The sequence below is a fragment of the Anomalospiza imberbis genome, chromosome 19 (genome assembly GCF_031753505.1).
Source record: "Anomalospiza imberbis isolate Cuckoo-Finch-1a 21T00152 chromosome 19, ASM3175350v1, whole genome shotgun sequence".
Lineage (NCBI taxonomy): Eukaryota > Metazoa > Chordata > Aves > Passeriformes > Viduidae > Anomalospiza > Anomalospiza imberbis.
This window is the reverse complement of record NC_089699.1, coordinates 10,937,076-10,957,729: the sequence shown is the minus strand read 5'-3', so window position 1 is coordinate 10,957,729 and position 20,654 is coordinate 10,937,076. Positions and strand designations below refer to the sequence as shown.

Below are 20,654 nucleotides of genomic sequence, written 5' to 3'. Positions count from 1 at the left end.
CAGAACTGCCATGGTGGATATTTCAAGCTGTGCAACAGTGTGCACCCAAGGCTAGAATCTGTCCAAAAATAACCCATTGCAATGAAGCAAAGGAATAATTCTTGGCTACTTTAAAGACCTCTTGCACTAGAGATGTTCTATTACTGTTATAATTTCATTTTCCTGGAAAAGGTAGAACTGAAAGCCACTTACATGGCTGATTAGAGATATTTCATTTGGATGTCTATCTGTATCATAAGATATTAATGTGCTCAATGTTCTCTCTCCTTTGCTGCAGTTTGGGAAAATTTCATCTACATTTCTGGGCAGCAGTTGGCAAGAAGACCTAGCTGCACTGCAACAACAGTGAGGAAGCAGAGAGAGGAAAGAGTAAGCCAGGACTAGCTCCAGGTCCTTGTGCACCCAGTGCTGCAGCTCCACTGAAAGGTGCCCTTCATGGAGAGACACTGTGAAAGGCTGTGCTCGATGTAAATCACTGTGACACAGACTGGCAGCAAGCCTGTGTCTGGAGAAAGGACTAAACAATCAGATCACAAAATGAGAGTGGCCAGAAGCTGCTGAATTTTCTTTCCTGGCTAAAGACACCTGATGAGCCAGCACAGAAGCAGCTCCTCTGTCCACTCCAGAGACTCTTTGAAACATGGATGTGTACGAGTTCTAGTTTAACAAAGCCACTGAGTCAGTCTCTAGTCTGGTCTGTCAAAATTATCTGAGTTAAAAATATTTATCCTAATACTACAAATGAAAAAGCAAACACAATTCATTTGGCCAGAACAGGGTCATCTTCAGTCCTAAGCAAAAGGGATCAAAGTCATTTACAAGTCACTGAAGGGGAAGATATGATCCTTTAACTTTTTCAATTCACTCAGGTGCTAGACATGATATCCCTTACGAGATAATTTTACAAATTTACAATCCGTTTTATTTAAAAATGGTTTTCCCACCCTAACAAACATTCAATTTGCAAACAGACATTCTGGCCACAAATGAACTCAATTTTAGCAAAGCTGTTTCCTGCAAATGCTTCAAGAAGGAGATTTAACCCATAACACATCAGACAATTTTCACAGGCAATTAAGCAATTTTAATACTATAGGAAATCAAATCTGGTTACCTAAATGAATCTAGTTGGTTTCTGGCATTTTTCCTAACAGCAAGAGCTTTTTACTTTATCTGCCCTTGGATCTTTAGTGGTATATTAGACACATTTATGGTTTCAGTGTGTATTTAGTGAAATTTAGTTAAGTCTTAGAAAACTCTCAAGTACTTTCAGGAGTAGCAAATTTCAGTTCATTGAGCAGCTATAGGTAATTAATTCCAGGAGAGCCCAACTCTGCACATTCAGTGACAGTCCTTGTCCCTGGAGCCATCCCAAGCACCACCCCTGTCAGTAAGTTATTCTTACCAGAACGGATAGATCCATCAGATCATCTCCAGTGACCGCCTCATTGAAGCCTGAGATCTGTAGCTATGAACCTAAATGGGTTCATGCAGACTTTGGGGTTTTCTGATGTGCTTTACTGAAATTCCCATGCTGGTGCAACTGTCCTGGTCCTAGATATTATAGGCAAATAAACTCCCTTTTACATGACTACAACATATCTCTTAGTCCGTGCTGGATCTTCAGGGCACAGCTGGCAAAACTCTTTTCTCAGCTATGGGACTGCAAATTAGGTTTTATAATTAGTTGAAGGAGATGGCCAAAACTTGGCACTGGTTTTGTGAGAAATATGTTTGCTTGGAGTATCTGAGAGAAACTATAAAAGCTTTTAAGAAAATAATAATCTCCGGTGAAACAGAAGGCCAGAAATACTCTGCTTTAGAAAATTTTGTTTTGAAAAAACACCATCAAATTTCATTATTTCACAGTTCAAATAACCTGTCACAGTCTGAGCTAGCAGAACAGCCAACATCCCTTTTGGAACATTTCTTTGAAACTCTGGGTACATTTGTATTCTTGGAATTTTCATTAAAAAGTGCTAGGAACTCACAGAAAAACAAATCTACTTTTTAACTTTAACGTGCTTATATATAGCCTACTTCTAGAAGCTTTCCAACCAACTACAGTAATTAGATGCCTCAGGATCTAGAGAAGCACAGAGATGGATTTTTGAAGGCACATAATGGTCTGTGTTACTATTTTGAAGATTCAAAGGTTGCTATTGCTGCAGGTGGGGAAATGTATAAATTCACAGCTGTGCTTCTTCCACACTGTTAATGAATATGAAGGAGCTCCTACAACTCTCCATTTTCAAATTCCATAACCAAGCATAACTAACACATCCTTAAACTTCTACAAGATGAGGGAAAGAATCCCTTGCTCCAGGAGAACAACAGGCTGTATGACTTCATCTGGAAAAACAGTGATTGTGCTAAAGTACACAGATTCATAAATGCAGAAATGCTCTGTGCTGACGTGGCTCAGTCTCTCCTGTTATAAAAGCCATGACCCTCCGAACATTACACAGCAGTCAGCACTGTTTTCATGTTAAAATAAGCTATAAAGTCAGAATACATCTGCCTTGGCGTTTTCATTCTGTATTAATCTGTGTTCATACAGTACCCTCTTATCACTGTGAGCTGTAACACCAAGGGCAGTAGGGGGAGCTCCCCCTTTATTTGTCAGGGTTTGGGTACTTTTAAGCAGAATATCAAAGTAAAGAAACTATTCAAAAGACAATAGAAATCTTAGAATACAAGGAACAGGTCAGACTCAGTTAGAGCTGGGTTCTGCAAACATATCTGACTGTGGAACCCACCAGCCTACAGAGCACAGGGAATTAACAGCTCCACTCAAGCCTTTAAGTATTACAAGTAGCAGAAAATATTTACTGGATCAGTACATTATAAATTCAGAACAGCAAAAACAGTCATTGGCTCTGCTGAGCAAACAGTAATGGTTCCCATGCTGACCCTGCTAAAATTAATGGGAATTCAGCCTTTGAGTGATATTCTGGCTGCTCTCAGTGTCTCTGAGCAGTGCCACAAAGCACTTAGGTAAGAGGCTACAGGTGTTATTTCATGGCAATTGCTCTACAGGCAGATTGTTATTAAAACCCTGCAGGCAGCAGATAGGGCAGCTTGAGCCCAAGTAAATCCTTCATATTCTGGCATTCCAATGAAATTGCTGCAAAGCTTTAAATTTGATGGCAAGCCTATCCCTGGCTCTGGCAAAGCCTAATTGCATGGGGAAAGCAGCCTGGACACCAGGGGCTCAGCACAGATGCCAAGGTAAAGTCCTTTATTCCACAAAAGACCAGCAAAAGAAGGAAAGCTTTCCATAAATAGCAAGCACCATACCAGTATTCTGTCCAGTATTCCTCCCCCGAGACACAGTGGGAAGGGGCTCCTTCAACACCTTCTGCCCTCTAGCCTATTTACCTCCACTTGAACAAGTCTTCTCTACCACTTCCCAAGGACTTACTGTCAGTGAGACTGCTCATCCTTACCCACAGCTTCTGCTACTCAGCAGCTGAAGGAAATAAACTGTTTTCCACCTGACAGTCCCTGCAGCTGCTGCAGAGGTACCTGACCCATATGTCATGAGGTTTATGCAGCACCAGGAGGAAACAAGGCTTGCTGTCCATTTGTAGAGCAACACAACACTTCTCATGTGTACCATACAAGAGTAAACAATGCCCTGGTTTATGGAGAAGAGAGGCCAAGCTGCAGATTTTAGATCCAGGGGTAGGAATTTCTCTATGAACCATGTACAGAGCATTAAACACTTAGATGTTTGGGATTTTTTCAAGTTCCAGTACTTAGCTTTTCACAGAAATCCAACCCTGGATATGCTCAAACCAACATCATCAGCAGTCAACTCTGATTTGAATCTGTTGCTCTTAGATGTCTCGAACCTCATGATTTAAATAAATTCAAGGCACTGAACCACCAAAAACCTTGACACTGTATCACCTCTGTGCAGGAAACAATTTTGTCACCATACTATAAAGGCAAGCATCTTTAAGACAAATTAATTTGAAATATCATAAATAAGAAATATAGTAAGGCATTAGGATTGTAAAGCTTGAATTTAAACATTTGGCTTCCATTGCTAAGAATAGCATAACTTCATACTCTATTACTGAAAACCCCAGTGGATTTATAGTAGCATCTCATTTTGCTCTATTAATCTGACTGCCCCCAGCAATTGTAATAGGCTGAGATGTCAAATAATCATATTTATAATCTGTTGCTGCCAAGACAAATTGCATTTGTTTGATAATAAGCCTGCTACTTCCCTTGGGACGTGGCTGCACTAAAACAACATGGTGGAGGCTTTCCATTCGGAAAGACAGACACGCGCTTTCTGAACTTTAACATAACCAATTTAATATTTGAGGAAAATATGGCAGGTAGCCAAAGATAAATAAAATTTCCATGCTGTGAGGTGAGGAATAGAAGCAGTTTTTCCAAAGACATGCTGTGAAAACATGCAGCACCGTGTCTTATCAGAAATAGATACAGCTGCTGCTGCTTCGATGATAAACACTAGCACTGAGTCGGTGTAAGTGTTGAAATGCTAATGATGTGCTAAGGAGCTCTAGGTGATGCTGCAGAACCGGGTGATTTCTCTGCCTCTGTTCATAGATACATCCTAACAACCACCGCACAATCGATTTGGACCCTACATGCTCCACACCTGGGCTTTAAGCCATCCATAAACTTGGAGTGCAAGGTACACCAGTTTGATCTGGTCACATCTTTGCAGAATTAAACCCTAGGATATGAACAAAAGAATTAGTTCCCATAAGGTGAGCAAGGATGAAAACCCCCAAGGCCTCATGACTCTGATAACTCAATGTTCTCACCCTGTCCCCTCAATACAGGAGATGTAGCTGCCTGGTCCATCACTGAGGGTACATGGACAAGGGCACAATTACCACAAAAGAGATGTTCTGAGTCATTTCTATCCCTTCCTGGTCATATTTTGTGCATTTGTGCAATCTTTAGACTGTGAATTACAGAAGACACCAGATGATTTACAGAGCTCATGTCTTACTTAAACTAGAGCTCAGTTTGCTACAGCACTTTCTGCTCAAGCAAAACCCCAAGCAGTGACTTTAGGGTCTGTGCACACATGTAATAACTTTCCTCCCGGGCTTTCTCTTGCCTTCTCTTCAAACACATCAGTGTCACCTTGGACGGTGTCTCCAAGAACATTGATGAGAGCAGCTTCTCACTGTAATTTTACCTAATTATACACTGTCTTTGGCTGCCATAAACTTTAATTAAAAGTACTGTGGTTTTACATTTTTGCATTGTTATAGCTTCATAATAATCTCATCATAGCAGACTCTCCAGAGGCTTCTCCTGGAACCACACCACGATCACTGTGACATTCACCCTGTCCCTGAAGTGAAGCCTCTGGGCTATGACATCACTCCAACCCTTTAGAAAGGACACACCACATGTCTAGAAAAGATGGGAAGTTAGAAAAGCAATCAGCAGCAAATCAGCTAAAGTTCCTCCTCACTGTTTTTTTGTTGCCTTTAGGCTAAGCTCTAAAGCATAACCATGTCTGTGTCTTCTGCCAAGGACTGTTTCCTTGGAAAGGAGGTGGTTGGATCCACCTGATCTTAATCTTCCAGCTTTGCATTGCCAACCTGTAATTAACTTATTTCCTTCCAATACATGACCCTGAGTTCCCTAACAACATGAATTAATTATACCTTGCAGATACCTCAAGAGGAATATAATAGTCTTAAATTTCCTACTAGATAATCGAAAGCCCAAGGGCTCCCTAACTCCCTGAGGTAAATCAGTGGCAGAACAAGATCAGAATCTGGAAGTATCAAACCTGGGCCCTGCCTGTTAACCACAAAGCTACTCTTTGTTCTGCTGTATTTATTTTTAAACCGCATCCCATTTATTCTGACCAAAAAAAAAAAAAAAAAACAGTATACCAATGCCCAAGCACCTATGGGTGCAGGAACTCTAGCACTGCTCACCACTAATACATGAGACGCACAAAATAGAAAAATATCCTGGCTCTGTTCCCAGAGCTGCTCTACTGTCACTACAAATAACCACAGTTAAAAGAGAGGATGTATTTGATCATTACATTTTCTGCAACCACAGAAACATTAGTGGAACTGAACTGGATTATTTTTAAGAAATATGCACATACCTTTGATAGCAAAAACTCCGTGACAGAAGTCCTTAAAATTGATTCTTCCCAAATCATTCGGGTCCAAGTACTTTGCCAGTTTTTCCACCTAAAATAAAAGATGATAAAATATTTGTTGAGCTTGGTGTATCGTCTGTTGCTCTGATACAGTCTGTATCTTCTACAGAAAACTACAAGTTGAAGAATACTCACACTGCTCACTTGAACCAGACAATACATGGTTCTGCAAGGAGAAATCATGTCTTGTACGACCTTGGTACTGACTAAGGCATGTGCTCTGACCAAAACTTCTTCAGCTGGGACTCATCAATCCTGTCCTATGGGGATCTCAAGAGCTTAATAAGGGCTGAGTCTGTGAATTATCCTCTCACCATAGAGCAGAGTGCTAACAGAATCTCCTTCTCTGGGAGCTCTTGCCATGCATTCAGCTCAGGGGAGCTTAAAACCTTAGTGGTTCTGCACCCCTCTTATCACAAGTTCTCAGGGAAGGAGAGAGAACAAAGTTGGGCACAGTCCATAGCAGTCTCATTCCCTGAATAATCTAGAATATAGGAGAGAAAATCCATTGGGCACATGGAATGAAACCAAACTTCCTTGACACAGCAGAGAATATAATTTTTGTATAGGAAAATTAACAGTAGAAAATATATTCACGTGATGAGAGAATGGTAGTGTCCAGTACACTGTGCAAACAAGCAATGTACTTACTCCTTACAATCTCACAGTTTAGTCTTTCTGATCATTATTCACCAATAGAATGAGATTATACGGAATTTAAACACAGCCACCAAATTAGCACTTGCCCCAAAAATGGTCTGGCAAATTTTTCAGGAGGGTTTTGGGACAGAGGAAGAAAAGCAGCCTAGACTGGAGAGGCTCTTGTGCTGTCTAGAAAAAAAGGAAAGGAGGAACAAGTAGCCAAAGAAAAATGAAGTGAGAGGCAGACCAGTCCAGGGAGGTGCACACCTGGACCCACAGCTGGCTGTTCTTTCTGACAACCACTCTGCTGGAGCTTGTGTACATCTCCTCGTGTGCCAGTGCCTTTCCCTGTAGCACCTTGCAGGGACCCTCACTGAGGCAGAGGCAGCTTCTTACTGCTCATAAGAGCTCCCAGCCAGCTCCACACAACCCTGCCCCTGGCCCTCCAGACAGCCAGGAGTTTGAACAAGCTGAGTGCAGGGACAGCAGGCGCAGAGGAGGCCACAGAATCCTGCTGCAGCACAATCTGTATGAGCTCAGATATGTCAGCCTGAGCAGCAACAAAAGCCCAGCTGCAAAGACGCAGCAAATGAATCCAGATGACCTAGTTTCTCAATTTTCTGGTGTGGCTTTTTCCCACATGCTAGCAAAACCCCAGCAATTTCCCAAAGCCCTGCAGATAATGCACTAATGTGTGCGCATGACACCTCTTCTTACAGGCACTTCTCAGTGCCTATAAATTCCCTCTGTACCAATAACTGCCATGATAAGCCAAAGGGCTCATTTAGAACACGCAAATCTGGATGAAAAAAAAAATTTACTCATATGCAAAATTCTATATTGAATGAGAAAGGCACGATTTGATCCTTAAATGGAATCCTTTCCCCTCTTACTTTCTTAGGGAAAATAAAAAATCAGCTTGTATACGCAGGGCAAGTAAGGAGCTATATGATGAGTTCAGAGCCCATGACAAGTTAGATATTTCCTTAAAACTTTCATACTGCAGAAGGCTTCCACAGCTCCAGTCCTGCCAGCTGGGCAGCAGAGTCCAGATGTCAACTACAGTGTGACTCATGATCAAATTTCCACCCTGGTATCACAAGGAATTACTGTAACCCCACTAATTTAGAGCACCAGAACACACATCTGTGTTTCCAAAAAAAAAAGCTGCTTCACCTGAAATCACAGTGTATGGTTAATGCACACCACACTAGCTGAAAATCCTGACTGAAACCAATTAAGTAGAGACATGCTTGATATGGAAAATCTGGGTCGGTGATATCTGTCACCTTCACAAACAACAATTGTGTTTTAAATTTTAATGCACAGATTCCTGCAGCCAGCTGGGAAGCCTCTACTCTGTTTAATACTGTGCTATAACATAGTGGTGTCACTGGGTGTTCCCAGTGAATCTGGCACTTTAAGTTTATTTCTCAAAGTTGATCCAATGATTTTTGTCTACCAGCTGCTCAAGTGTAATTTAAAATTACACTTTAAAAATCAAATTAAATGAGATGTTATGTGCCTGGGAATGTGTATTATGAAGGAAGAGAGGATATGTTCACATTTAGGTCCAAGCAATATCTTAAGAGTAAATGAAATTATCACCTGAGCAAAGTGCTTCAGTGTCCAGCTTCCCCTAAATCTAATTTGCAGGTTTTCAGTTGGATATTACAATGCAAATAACTGACATCAATGCAGGAGACAATGAAGAATTTACAGAACAGCCTGATGGAATTAATGCCAGCAGTGCTCACATCTTCAGCCAGGAATAAACACAGCTCCCATTGCAGGTCAGGGGATAAAAGGATTTTGATCACCAATAGCTTTCTGGAATAAGGCAAGAAGCTCTTCCTAGTTAATTCCAGACTGAAGGCATTGCTTTAAGTGAAATTTCAATCTGTGGACAAATAAACTACAGCTATCCTAAATCTCCTCTGGTGTCCACAGTGCATAAACCACCCTTCTGCTTACACTTTGTAAAGAAATAAAGTCCTCTCCTCCTCCTTCTCAGAAAGGATTGGCTCCTCACAATGAATCAAAAGTTGTTTTATTTATTCATTACCTCAGGAAACGTATGGATTTGTCAGCCTACCTGGCAGGCTGGGTGACACTGAAGCCTCTTTTGCAATCAACAAGCCCCTGGGACTGGGGGAGTCCACGGCCTCTGCCAGGGAATGAGGGACAGCAGCTCTGTCCTTGGTACGGGAACAGACAAAGGTCTGCGCTGGGCCCAGCACAGCCCAGGTCTGCACACGTGGGACTGCTGTGCCCCACATCTCTGGGCTGTGCTGGGCTCTGCTGATCCCCTGGCAAGGGACACAGGACCACAAAACCACCTGCTACCAAAACACAGTGTGAAACGAGTGTGTGATTGTTGTGATACCGACAGGCAGCACAGTGTGCTCCAGAGTTAAACACCGCAAGTCATCACAATGAGTAGGGGCAGTGTTTTGGGCTGGGCACAGACACACATTGCACAGAACAGTGCCCCACCATGTGGGACAGACAGCACAAACAAGGATTGCAAACTAGTTCTTCACTGTAGGAAATGAACAAGGGCAGAAAAAATGGGCTGCAGGCTCAATAATCCAGCTGGTTCTTTTGGCAGCTGCAAGGGTGTCTCTAATGAACTCTTCAGTAGATGTCCAATAGTCAGAGAGAAGACATAAATCTGAGAGAGAAGAAATAAAACATTTTTCTTTGGGAAACAACTGGAGAAAACCAAACCCCTGTCCCTATTGTCTAACTCGCCTGGATGAATGGGAGATTACCATTCAATGCAAACATGTTTCTCCATTGTAATAACTGCTCACTTCAGCCAAGGTGTTGCCTCCTGTCCCTTGGGTTTCCCAGCTGTCCTGGCTGCCCTGCACAGGGGTGTTTGCCCCATGCTGCTTTCTGACACATAAGAGGCTGGGAACACTTGAAAAAGCAGAATGGAAAGGATGTTTGTAGAAGAGGGAGTGGAGGAAGGGGAGAAAAGAGGACAAATCACTGACAGACCTCAGAAGAGATTTATTGAAACTGATCTTTTCTTCAAAATGAGTTCAATACAGGGGCACCTGTACTGAATAGCCAAGGAACCCTCTCCAGACCCCTGGCCAGCTCTTGTACTGAAGTTGCCAAGACAGCATCAGTACTTTTTCCAGCAAAGATTTTCTGACTGGAACTGAATCCTGCTTCAATTTACAGACAAGAAGAAACTCACACCTCTATTGACCTCACTTAATTTTCTTCAAAAAGGAAGAGATTTTGTTAACACAAAAAACATTTGTAAAATTTAGAAGTAATTGAGTTCAGAGGGACTCCACACCAGCTCTATCCACTGAAATCTTGCAGCAGGATCCAAATCATAGCCAGAAGATGCCATTTGAAATAAACAACTTCTCTCAGTAATTTGCCTTCATACTGCAGGAGTCTGTGAGCACGTCTCACCCTGAAGTGCGAGCAGGGAGCACTCGGGAGCTGTGACAAAGGCAACACAAGCACTTGCAGGAAAAGGTCAGGCTGTGCTGTGGCAGTGACATTTGGGCACGATCTCCTGAGGCAGAAGCATTTGTGAGAAACCTCAAAAAAACAGCAAAAGGAGATTAAACATGTAAATGCTGCCGGGTGGAATTACAAAGCTTCCCACATGATTTATAAAAGGAGCAGCAGAACTGCATTTGCCCTGGTTTCAACAGACTGGCCTTTCCCACATTTGGAAAGGGTGTAAGTTTACATCTGGACAGTTGGAAATGCTGCACTGGCTGCAGGGCTGGGCAATGAGACCACCACGTGTGTGAGAGACACCCCTGTGCTTTTCACCGGCCCCTGGGTTCAGGTGTTCTTGGCACTGATGTGGTCCCAGATGCTGGAGCTCTTCAGTCAGAAGGGCTGTCTTTTGATGAGCTGGGATTTATAGATGGAGGGGAAGAAGTGAGATTTCTCTATGATATTGTGGCATTTCAGGGAAGCGACACAAGAAGAGGGAAATTATTTTAGGGAAATTGGACAAACTAGCAGTCACACAGTTGTGGTACCCACTGTCATATGAGATGCTGAAAACACAGAAATGTTGCAGAGAACTGATAGACAATTAAAACATCTTATGCAACCAAAAAAAGAAGGGTTTTCTTCTGTTTTATTTGGCAAAAGGGAGATCAAGTGATGATTTGTTACGAGGTGTAAAGACTTCTGCAAGCAGGGAACTACAGGTTCAAAAAGATCATAGCAGAGGAAAGACATAAAGAACCATTATCTGCAAAATAAAACTGAACAGACTCCAATTAAAGGCAAAGCACAATTGTTTTATCAGCACGATTGTCTACCCACCAGAAATATAAATCAGGAAGGGTCTGGAACTATAAAAAGCAACTGGAGTCCCTCATCTGAGGCCTTCTGAGAAGGTGAGACACACCTAGAGGATTTACCTAGGCTAGAATAAGTGAGTTACAATCTGAGCTGTCACCATTTCAGGATGTCACATGGGATGACCTGATGCTCTCCCTGAACCCAACCCTACAGCACACAGGACCATGTTCCCAGTCACACCTGTAAGGAGTGGAAGGCTGGCGTTTCAGAGTCACGAGTCCAACAAACTGCCTGCCCACCCAGTCCTGGCAGACTGTGCATCGTAAATAATTCATAGCACTGCTAACAGCATCATGAATTTCCATCAGCTGCTGTCTGATCCCAAAGCATGCAGGGACATACATCATTGCTGGAAACAATGGCTTTGAATTTGCTTTGAATTTTGATTTCAAGCATCACTCATTGCCCCTTTATCTGCAGGCTTCAAGCCTGAAAGTTGGCTTCTCTGTGAGCTCTCTGTAAACAGAAAGGATTGTTTCAGTTTCTGCTTTAACTGTGCACATCCCATTTACCAGCTAGAAGGCAGATCTTGGGATTGTGTCCTAAATGACATAAGCAAATCTGTTGAGTAATCTTGGCCTCAACTTTGAGTAAATTCCTAAATCTGTCAAATCCATCATTTACTAATGGCTGCAATGCAAAAAGTGCAAATTCAAGGGAGTCCATTCACTTGTCTTCCCTGGGTTTAGCATCAACATATGGAATTGCATCTTCTTCCAAATACCACCCGAGTCCATGGCGCCTTGGTCCAAGGGGAGGAAAATATCCACCAGTTATCCAGATGGAGAAAACATCCACCATGTGGAGGATGTGGAATGTATCAGTGAACCACGAAGGCATAGAAAGAAAGAGGTGGCTCCAGAAGCACTGCAGGTGGCTGAGTGCACTCAGAGGCAAAAGGAAGCTTCCAGTGCTGATGTGTTATTAATGCTCTGTGCAAGCAGCACCTGGGCTCAGGTGGGTGACAGATGGTGAGCACAGCCGAGCTGCTGAGGCGGGCGGGGCGAGCATCACGGCAGGGCAGCTGCTGCCCTTCCCCGAGGCAGGGACACACAGCTCCAACCTGCTGAGCTGGGCTGGGAGCACTGCACAGAGGGACAAGGAGCAGAGCAGGGCAGGAACTGCCTGTCAGATTCTGGAGGGAGGAGGGCAGGAGCTGTAGGATCCATTTCGTGGCCCCCAGGGTAGGAGGGTTTCTCTTGACTGGGAGATGCTTGCTGCAGGGGAAGGACATCCAGTGGCCATGGGGCTGTGGCACGGGGGGCAGAGCAGCAAGTCTTCCAGTAGCATGATGTTACCAGCAAATTGTTTCATCTGCCTTGGCTTCCCCTTTTTAAAAATGGTGATGGCAATACTGACCCCACACTCAGAGTGCACCGTAAAGGCAGTGATGCTGCAGACAGCAATGAAACCTGCCTGGAACTGGTCCATGCTGTAGCTTGTTGGGTTTCTTACCCCGTCTCACTTGCTCATGGGTTGGTGTCTGTCATCTCTGAATACATCTGCTCGACTGGACAATGGAACACCAGGCACACTGATGATCTGACACAACACACAGGTTATTTCTAAACTGTGCTCTGCTGCAATGAAATCTGCCCCACTGGGCAGACCCTTGTCATCATCTTGTTTTCAGCATTTTGTTATGTTAATAGCATTTTATTATCTTGTGATGGTAAAAGACTGAGCCACACAGTACTGCTGAGAGAACACATTAGGGATGGACTTGTTCAAAACATTCTAATATGCAAATGAGCTATTAAGAAAACATAATACTCCATGAACATCAATAAATGTTTGTGTATAACAGAAATACAGGCAGTGTTAGGAAAATTGATGCTACGATTTCTGATTGAGAAATCACTTGCAGTCTTTAATACACAATGAAAAAAACCTAATTTGGGATAACAACAAATACAATTCTTGCCCTGCGTACCCCAATTTTCTAGGTATGATCCTTACAGTTAGAATGTCTAACCATAGCTGATATCCAAAAGTCATTACTCTTAAGGAACTCCTTCTCTCACACCATATACCTTCCTGGTTAACCTCTCTACTTACACAACAAAACGTTTTACAACCTCAAAGAATCACCCATAAAGTTTGAAACAGAGTGCATGTGAATAGCACATTCAATCTGCTGACTTGAGAAATGATCATTGCCTGGAATTAAGAATTCCTCAGAGTACACATCCCAAAGAGACAGTTCACAGCTACAAAAACTACCTTCCCCCATTTTATCTGCAAGCCAGAAACCAGTAAAATCTTGATGAGCTCTTCCTCTGCCAATCTACACCTTTGGATTGTTTAAACACACAACAGCCCTATAAGAGTAATTCACATTTATTTTGTCTCTCTTAATGCAATGTAGCAGCTGACAATGAGGAGGTGCCAGAATCATAAGACCAACCTCTCTCTCCAGTCTCCCCCACGATCTGTGGATATGTGAGAACTGAGAACCTTTCATTTAGTTATTTAAACAGCTGATTTCAACAGGATTCCATTTCCCTCCTTCCCTCTGATGCTGTGTTGCAAAACAAGACATTTGGCTGGGCCCACCAATCTTACAACAGTCTATGGGGAATCCCACACTGCCTGGAATACCATGGGAACAGAGAGGCTAAAAATATGCCAAGCCATCTGTTCACTCTACAGTGATTTTTTTTGTGTTGTTCTGGAAACAAAGGGTTAATATGTTGAACTGTTTTCCTAAAACCACTGATTCACTCCTTGCTAAAATAAACAGGGCTGCATTAACACCTTCTCCTCCACAGCTATCAGAATTGAAGCCAAGGCTGCCTGGGAAAACAAGGCCCTTAGCAAAAGCTGTGACAAGCTGAAATGAGGCACAGCCCATTATCGTCCCCATTAGCATAAGTCAAATACAGCAGAAAATAGTCAGATCACAAGAGACACAGGAGGCAATTGGTCATGTGGGTGCAGCATGTTTTCCTTTAAACAAGGAGCAGGAAAATGTTTGCATATAATCAGGCTTATCTGCAAATGCTGCAGCATGGATTGATTTTCAGTGAAAATATTCTACCTCTCTGCAGCTTGTGGTGTGTGTGATCGTTCTCATCAGTACAAAAAGGGACCTTACACAGAATAATGTTTTTCATGACTTTCAGTTGCGAGACAACAGCCAAACAGCATCTACTCTCAGAATAATTATCGTGTTTTGTAGTAAAACTGGGGAGAGACGTGGGGCCCACAGTGCCAGAAAACACTTTCTTGGTGCCTTCCTTGCTGACACGTCTGCATTTTAATTGAGGTGTTATGGTTTGCAAAGAGCAAACGAAATACAAAGGCCAGCAGGAAGGAGCTGGAGAGGGTGGGGAGAGCAGAGCAAGTCAGGAAGGTGGGTTACAGGGAGCAGCTCAGACATCAGGGGGTCTCCAGGGATACACCAGTGAAAACAGCGCTCAGAGCCGAACAGGAGCTTCAGAAAATTCACCAAACCAGAGCTGAAAGCTGAAATCCAGGCAGTGGCTCCAGACTGCATGGCTGACACAAAATCAGAACAAGGCGCTTTTGTGCCAGCCATGCGATGGCACTTCACTTGTTCATCTCTGATTCACAGGTCAAGAACACGGCTAAGCGCAACAGCACTCACAAGACATTGTATCACCCAGTTTTGTCAGCAAATCTCACAAGGCTGGATTTCCAGCCTCAAAGCTACAAAGCAAGTGTTACACTTCAGACAGCCACTTCTCTTGACTGTGTGCTTTGTTGTTATATTCTCTCCTTAACGCACAAAGCTAACCCAGAAATATGCAACTAGCACGCAGTGCTATGCTTCACACACATGTACTTTCAGAAAGAATTTAGATTTTGGTCTGAGGGCCAGCCAGAGGCCTGCCCAGAGCAGCATAATTTGGGCATCCTCAGGTCTCTCAGCCTGGTCTCCTGAAATCAATTTTGAACTGTTTAAAGGGAACGTGGCTGGCTTTTGGCATGCTCACAGATATAGAGCATGAAATGTAGGCCTTGAGATCTGATCTCAAATGAAAAAGCCTGAGCAGCAGTCCTGAAATTAAACTGAATGAAAGAAATTTTGTGGCAAATTAATGCTTTGACACAAAAATGAGCATGGGAGGAATGAGTATGGGATGAATCCAGCTCAGGGAGACACACATTAGTTAAGAAGACAAATACCAGGCAGAAAGGTATGATTACAGGAACAATATTCCACTTAGCTGAAGGGAAAGATCTTAACCTTTAGAAAAGTGTGGCTGGGAGATAAACGTCCTCCCCGGTCCTTCCCCGAGGACCAGAGAAGGAAATGAGCAGTAAGTGCCACTCATTAGGGTGGGATAATTACCAAGTCTGCAATGAGGGTGGCAGGGCTGAAGAGCAGCTGACTCCTCTGACGTTAAGACAAGGCAAGCAGGGATAAGCAGGCGGTGACAGCAGGGGACGAGCATGAGTTTGGACTGTCAGTGCTGAGAGGGGGTAGCAAGGAACCCCCCAGCCAACAGCAAAACTATCCGGGGCTGAGGAGCCCTTCCTGCCCAGTTCGCACAAGCAGCCCGGTTCCTGACCGGAGCACTCACACCGTGCTAATCTCTTCTAATTCCCCCTTGTGCCTTGCTGCAGCTGCCAGCTCCGGGCAATGCCCAGAAGCCCCCTCAGATCTCCCGTTCCCATACCATGAGCAATCCCCCTACGAAGAAATGTGTCATTCAAGCTGCAGTGGAGGAAACTTTGTATAAAATCGCACATAGAAATTCATACTGCTCTTTGATCTACACCGGGGAAAGCCATTAGATAGAATGATAATCAGCCAGCATTTTGGTGTAGAAAGGCTCAGAAATACAAAGCCTGGAAAGCATAGAAAAGAATGCTCTTTACAGCCTTAGAAGCTGTACAAGGGTGCTTCATGTTCCAGGACTGCCTGCACTGTGCATCCTCATTACCCTTCACAGCCTGGTCAACATTAGTACTTCGAAATGGTTACAAGGCTGAATGGAAGAAAGACCCAAAATGCAATCCAAAAATCACAGAAAGAGATGAAGGCGCACAGCTACAATGGGATTGTACTTTAGTGTTTCAGCAGTGTGCCCAATGAATCTGCTATCAATTAGTCTTGGTATTGTAAGGAGCTCAGTGAGGGACTGGACCCAGCATTCTTGGCTCGCTGCACGCACTATTGGAAAGATGGTATCTGACACGAAGATAATTTTCTCAACTGACATGTGATTTCACCTTCTCATCCAGAAACAGATGGACTGCAAAGTGTGCTGGGCCTGGGGACTAAGTAGGAAAAGGCAGATTTTGAAAAAGAGGTTTGGGTAATGATGTGGTGACTTCCATCAGCTGGAAAATCACATCTCTCAGGCTCAGGTAAGCAGGTCACTGTTCCCAGTCCAGCTGTCACTCAGGATAATAGTCACTTAGGAGGCATTTCTGTCCACCTGTGTGTGGGACTAGACTGTTCATGCCTGTAGGTAAAGCACAGAGGTCCACAGGGCTGTTCCTGTTCTGTGAAATTGTTTCCTTCTAAAGCCTTTTAAGAAGTCACTGATCTTGCTTAAGAAGTCAATGATCTTGCTCATTTCTACAGCTGCCTTTTCCAACTGCCTTTTAGTAGGGATGTAGCTTGCCTTTTCTGTCAACGTGTATATTTATCATTTCCCAGTGGTACATGCTGATTTATTTTTGATATCTGTTGATGCTTGGTGTATCAGTATGTGAATTCATTTTTTCCCAGATTAAAATCCAACCAAACAGCCTGACCAAAAAATTTGTCATTTTGATTTTTCCAGCAAATATAAGTTCCCTGTAGTTATTATGACAACATGTCACCATAGGGTCACAAACAGTGAAAATGAATTGTTTGGAAAGCAAAACCAATCAACCTTTCAGTGTAAAACAAACAGGCACTGTTTAAGGGAATCAGGAAAGCTTCTCCTAGTTGGACCCTAGAAATAAGGTAAGAAATGGTCACTGGAGCTCAAATTATTATCTCTGGTGTAGAACATCCCCTATAAACACCAATCAGATTATGTGCAGCTCTGCTTTGGAGCATCTCTACAAGAGGTGAGTGGACTGGTTTAACCTTCCCATTGTACCTCACCCCAATTCCAGGTACAACACATAGAGTAAAATACTATTTCTATACTAGCTGAGTACCTTTAAAAGTCAGAGAAGGAACTTTAACACCAGTCTTGTCCTTTCAGTTCACAGGCTCTTCTTCACTTCAGTTACCAGTTTAAACACCCTTGACAATTTATTGATCGCCTGTGAAATCCCTAAATAGGTAAAAACTGATTACTGTGTGTTTGCCAGACCTTCCACAGTGCAACTTCTCTCAAATACTCAGAGCTTCTGCCACTGCTGCCTTGTCCCAGCCTGCCAAAATGGTGCTTGCATCTATTTTCCTCCAACACAAAGGTGCCTTGCAGGAGTTACAATCAAGAGGTGAGAGCACGCAGAAATCACAATCGATTTATGCTGCACGGCCTTCACCCAGCTGCATTTCACTGCAGTGCCAGATTGGAGAAGCCAGTTCATTGCTAATAGCTGAACATGTACCAGCCCCCAAAAAACACAGGGTTCTGTGCTTTTCCAGTCTCTGCTGTGTGCTACCTGCTCAGAACATACCTGGTACAGTAACAAGGATGTAACTTACCCTTCAGTGATAAGGCTCAGCAAAGCTCTGTAGCAAAGGCACATGTATGAAACATGAGGTGGAATGCTGAGAGCCTGATATAACAAAAGGAGCCTTCTTGAGAGCACCTTTCACTGGACCAGTTCAGCAAAGGAGTTCTCACTGGCCATGGTGAGGTTTCCTCACCACGCACTAAAGCAGTTTCATGGTTTGTAACCATCTTCAGTTGAACTGACATTTTTACATGTCTCTCTGCCACTGCTGGCTGCGGTCTCAGCGTGGAAGGCTCCCCACAGAGAGGGCTGATGGACTGAGTCTGCTGATGTGTTCATGGACCAGGTGCCTTTTTGTCCATGTTTTCTTAAACTCTCTCTGTGAAGAGTCTGCCTGCAGGAGGAGGTGAACCTCAGGGCTGCAGCTCAGTCAGTGCAGAGGGGGAAATGCTGAGGAAAAATGAGCTGGTGCCAAACAAAATGCAGGTGCCTCAGCAGCAGCAGAGAGATGATCCCTCCCTACTGCAAACCACACCCTGTTCACCCTGAAGAGCCAGCAGCTCCCACATCTCTTAATAGTCCTGGTTTGGACAGGGTCCATGCACTTCCTGTACAATTAGGAATAACAACCTCCCAGGCAAGGTGTACAGCTATTATGGAGGTGGGCACCCTGCCAACAGCATCTCTGGGATGGACCAGAGACAAATACAGTGTCCTAGCTGGATGGCACCATGTCCCCCTCAGCTGCACAGCTCTCTGCAGGTCCCTGTGTGACTGCAGTGGGCTGGAGCTGCACAGCCTGCCAAGGATGGAGAAGGTGGAAGTGGTCCTGAATATGCTTTGTCACACTCTGGGAGCCACCTGGATGAATGTGACCTGGAACAGGGCAATTGCCATTCAAATATACACACCTAAGCTGAGTTACAGTGAAATGTTACACCTGATGACAGCTTGTCCTTGCTGTTCCTTCCAGGTGTGCATTCACATTTCTCCCAATAAAGGTCAATGCATTTTTGTTAAATGACCAAGCCCTGCCCAGAGAGAGAAGCAGTGAGATGGGTATCGAGGTAGTGAAGCACACAAAGAACCATCACATCATCAAAAGCCCACAGGACAGGGTTCACAAGCTGGGGGGGAAGTAGACAGGAGGGGGAAACAACTTCCTTAGCACCATTCTAAACGTGACCTTGAGCAAAGCCAGAAGCAAGGAACTTGATGCAGGAACCACTTGTACTGTATTATACAATGAAAGTCATGCTAGAAGAACTTAATGGCCATAAAATCTATAAATCACCAAAAACACTGTGAGATTTTTAACTCTAAAAAGTGCTTTTGCAATAAATTTCTAAACCTTGGCAAACAACACTTACCCTCTTATTCGAGAGATGCTGGAAGGCATCATTATGATGTGAACTTAAATCAGATTCACCTCAGACCAAGACTTTGACTTTATGCAGGTGGATGTCACTGTCCAGCAGCCACCATAACTCAGAAATGGTCCATCAGTCAGGACTCCCTATTGCACAGCACAGCTTCTACCTGCACTGGTCCAGAACAAACCTCTTCATAGCCAGGTCTGTAAAAGCCTCATTAGGCCAGATCAGTGCAAATGTGAAGTGCTGAGGATTACAAACAAGAAGAGTTTTGAACCTGCATAACTACTAGTCTCAGTAGCTGTGGGTTTTTGGCCAGTACACTCTTGGGTTTGGGCTGTCTACCATCATATAGTTCAGAAATGCTGGTACAGACTCTTGTTCCAAACCTGCATACAAAGAGTAACTTTCTACACGTCTCACATGGGGAATTCATCACTTCCACTGCTTTGCAGCCTTCGATGTCGTGAACAGCCACAGAACAGAATATATTACTTCTTGCCCAGAGTTTACAAAATGTTTTTTCTCTTCACTGTAATAGGAAATAGTAATAGGTGGTTCCTTTCAAGACCACCAGGGACCATCAGCCTTGCAAATGCCTCTCAAGACACTGCAACCAGACCAGAGCCTGCCCAATAGAGCTCTGTGCAGATATCCTTAGTCTCTTATTGAATGGAGCCTACAGGGAGGCTCCATGTCTCTCTGAACAGCACAGAACAGCTCTTTCATGTAGTTTGCATCTAGCAGTGAGATCAGGGAAAGCACCAAAGCTCCAAAAAATGGAATATTTTGTCAGTGAAAAAAAAAAAAAGGGCATAATGTATGTGGCCAACAGTCAGGCCATGAGCTGGCAAAGGAGGCAATTTCCCTGCTCCAGGCTGCTTTGCCTCTTGATGATAAACTCTTGTGGCTAAATTGCTTCTGGCTCCCACCATGTGTCTCTCTGCTCGCTGTTGTTATAAACGCCAATCACTTGGTTTTTAAAATTTTAAAAGTTTAATAATAATAAAATGGTTATAAAAATAGTAATACAATTAGAGTAATGAAAATTTAGAGTTAGGACAATTACAAGACAATAAAAAGCAAAGAATTACGGACGTCCGGATGCTCTCGGGCACTTAAGCCCAATAAGCATGCCTTGTGAACAAAGGAATAATCTTTAAAAGTAGCCTGTTGCATATTCATACATCTCATACATGATGCATAAATTCCTTGCAAATTAAGAACTTTTCTGGTTTTTGTCAACTTCTTTCCCTTAATCCTGGTGGTTCCATAAAGACGGAGAGAAGGTGGAAGAATGTTTGTCTTTTCCGATAAGGAGGCAGTAATTCTTTATGGGCCCCCATCATTGTCATCTCTGTGTGAAGAGTTTCTTCATTATCTCATCTCTTGCTTGAGTTAGTAAAAAAAACCCACATACATAGGTTCTATTTTAACTACAAAACTACATTTACCATACTATTAAAATGTTAATACAGCACTTCTAATCAATATAA

General features: G+C 43.4%; 1 protein-coding gene across 2 annotated transcripts in view; it reads right to left on the bottom strand.

Annotated features, from left to right (window-relative positions):
• Positions 1–20,654, bottom strand: part of RAB11FIP4 (RAB11 family interacting protein 4) — a 115,571-nt gene that overhangs the window by 72,306 nt on the left and 22,611 nt on the right. For both annotated transcript variants that reach the window (XM_068209695.1, XM_068209696.1), the window contains exon 2: positions 6,131–6,218. In XM_068209695.1, coding sequence (XP_068065796.1) covers positions 6,131–6,218 — 88 coding nt within the window. The remainder of the gene's footprint in view (positions 1–6,130; positions 6,219–20,654) is intronic.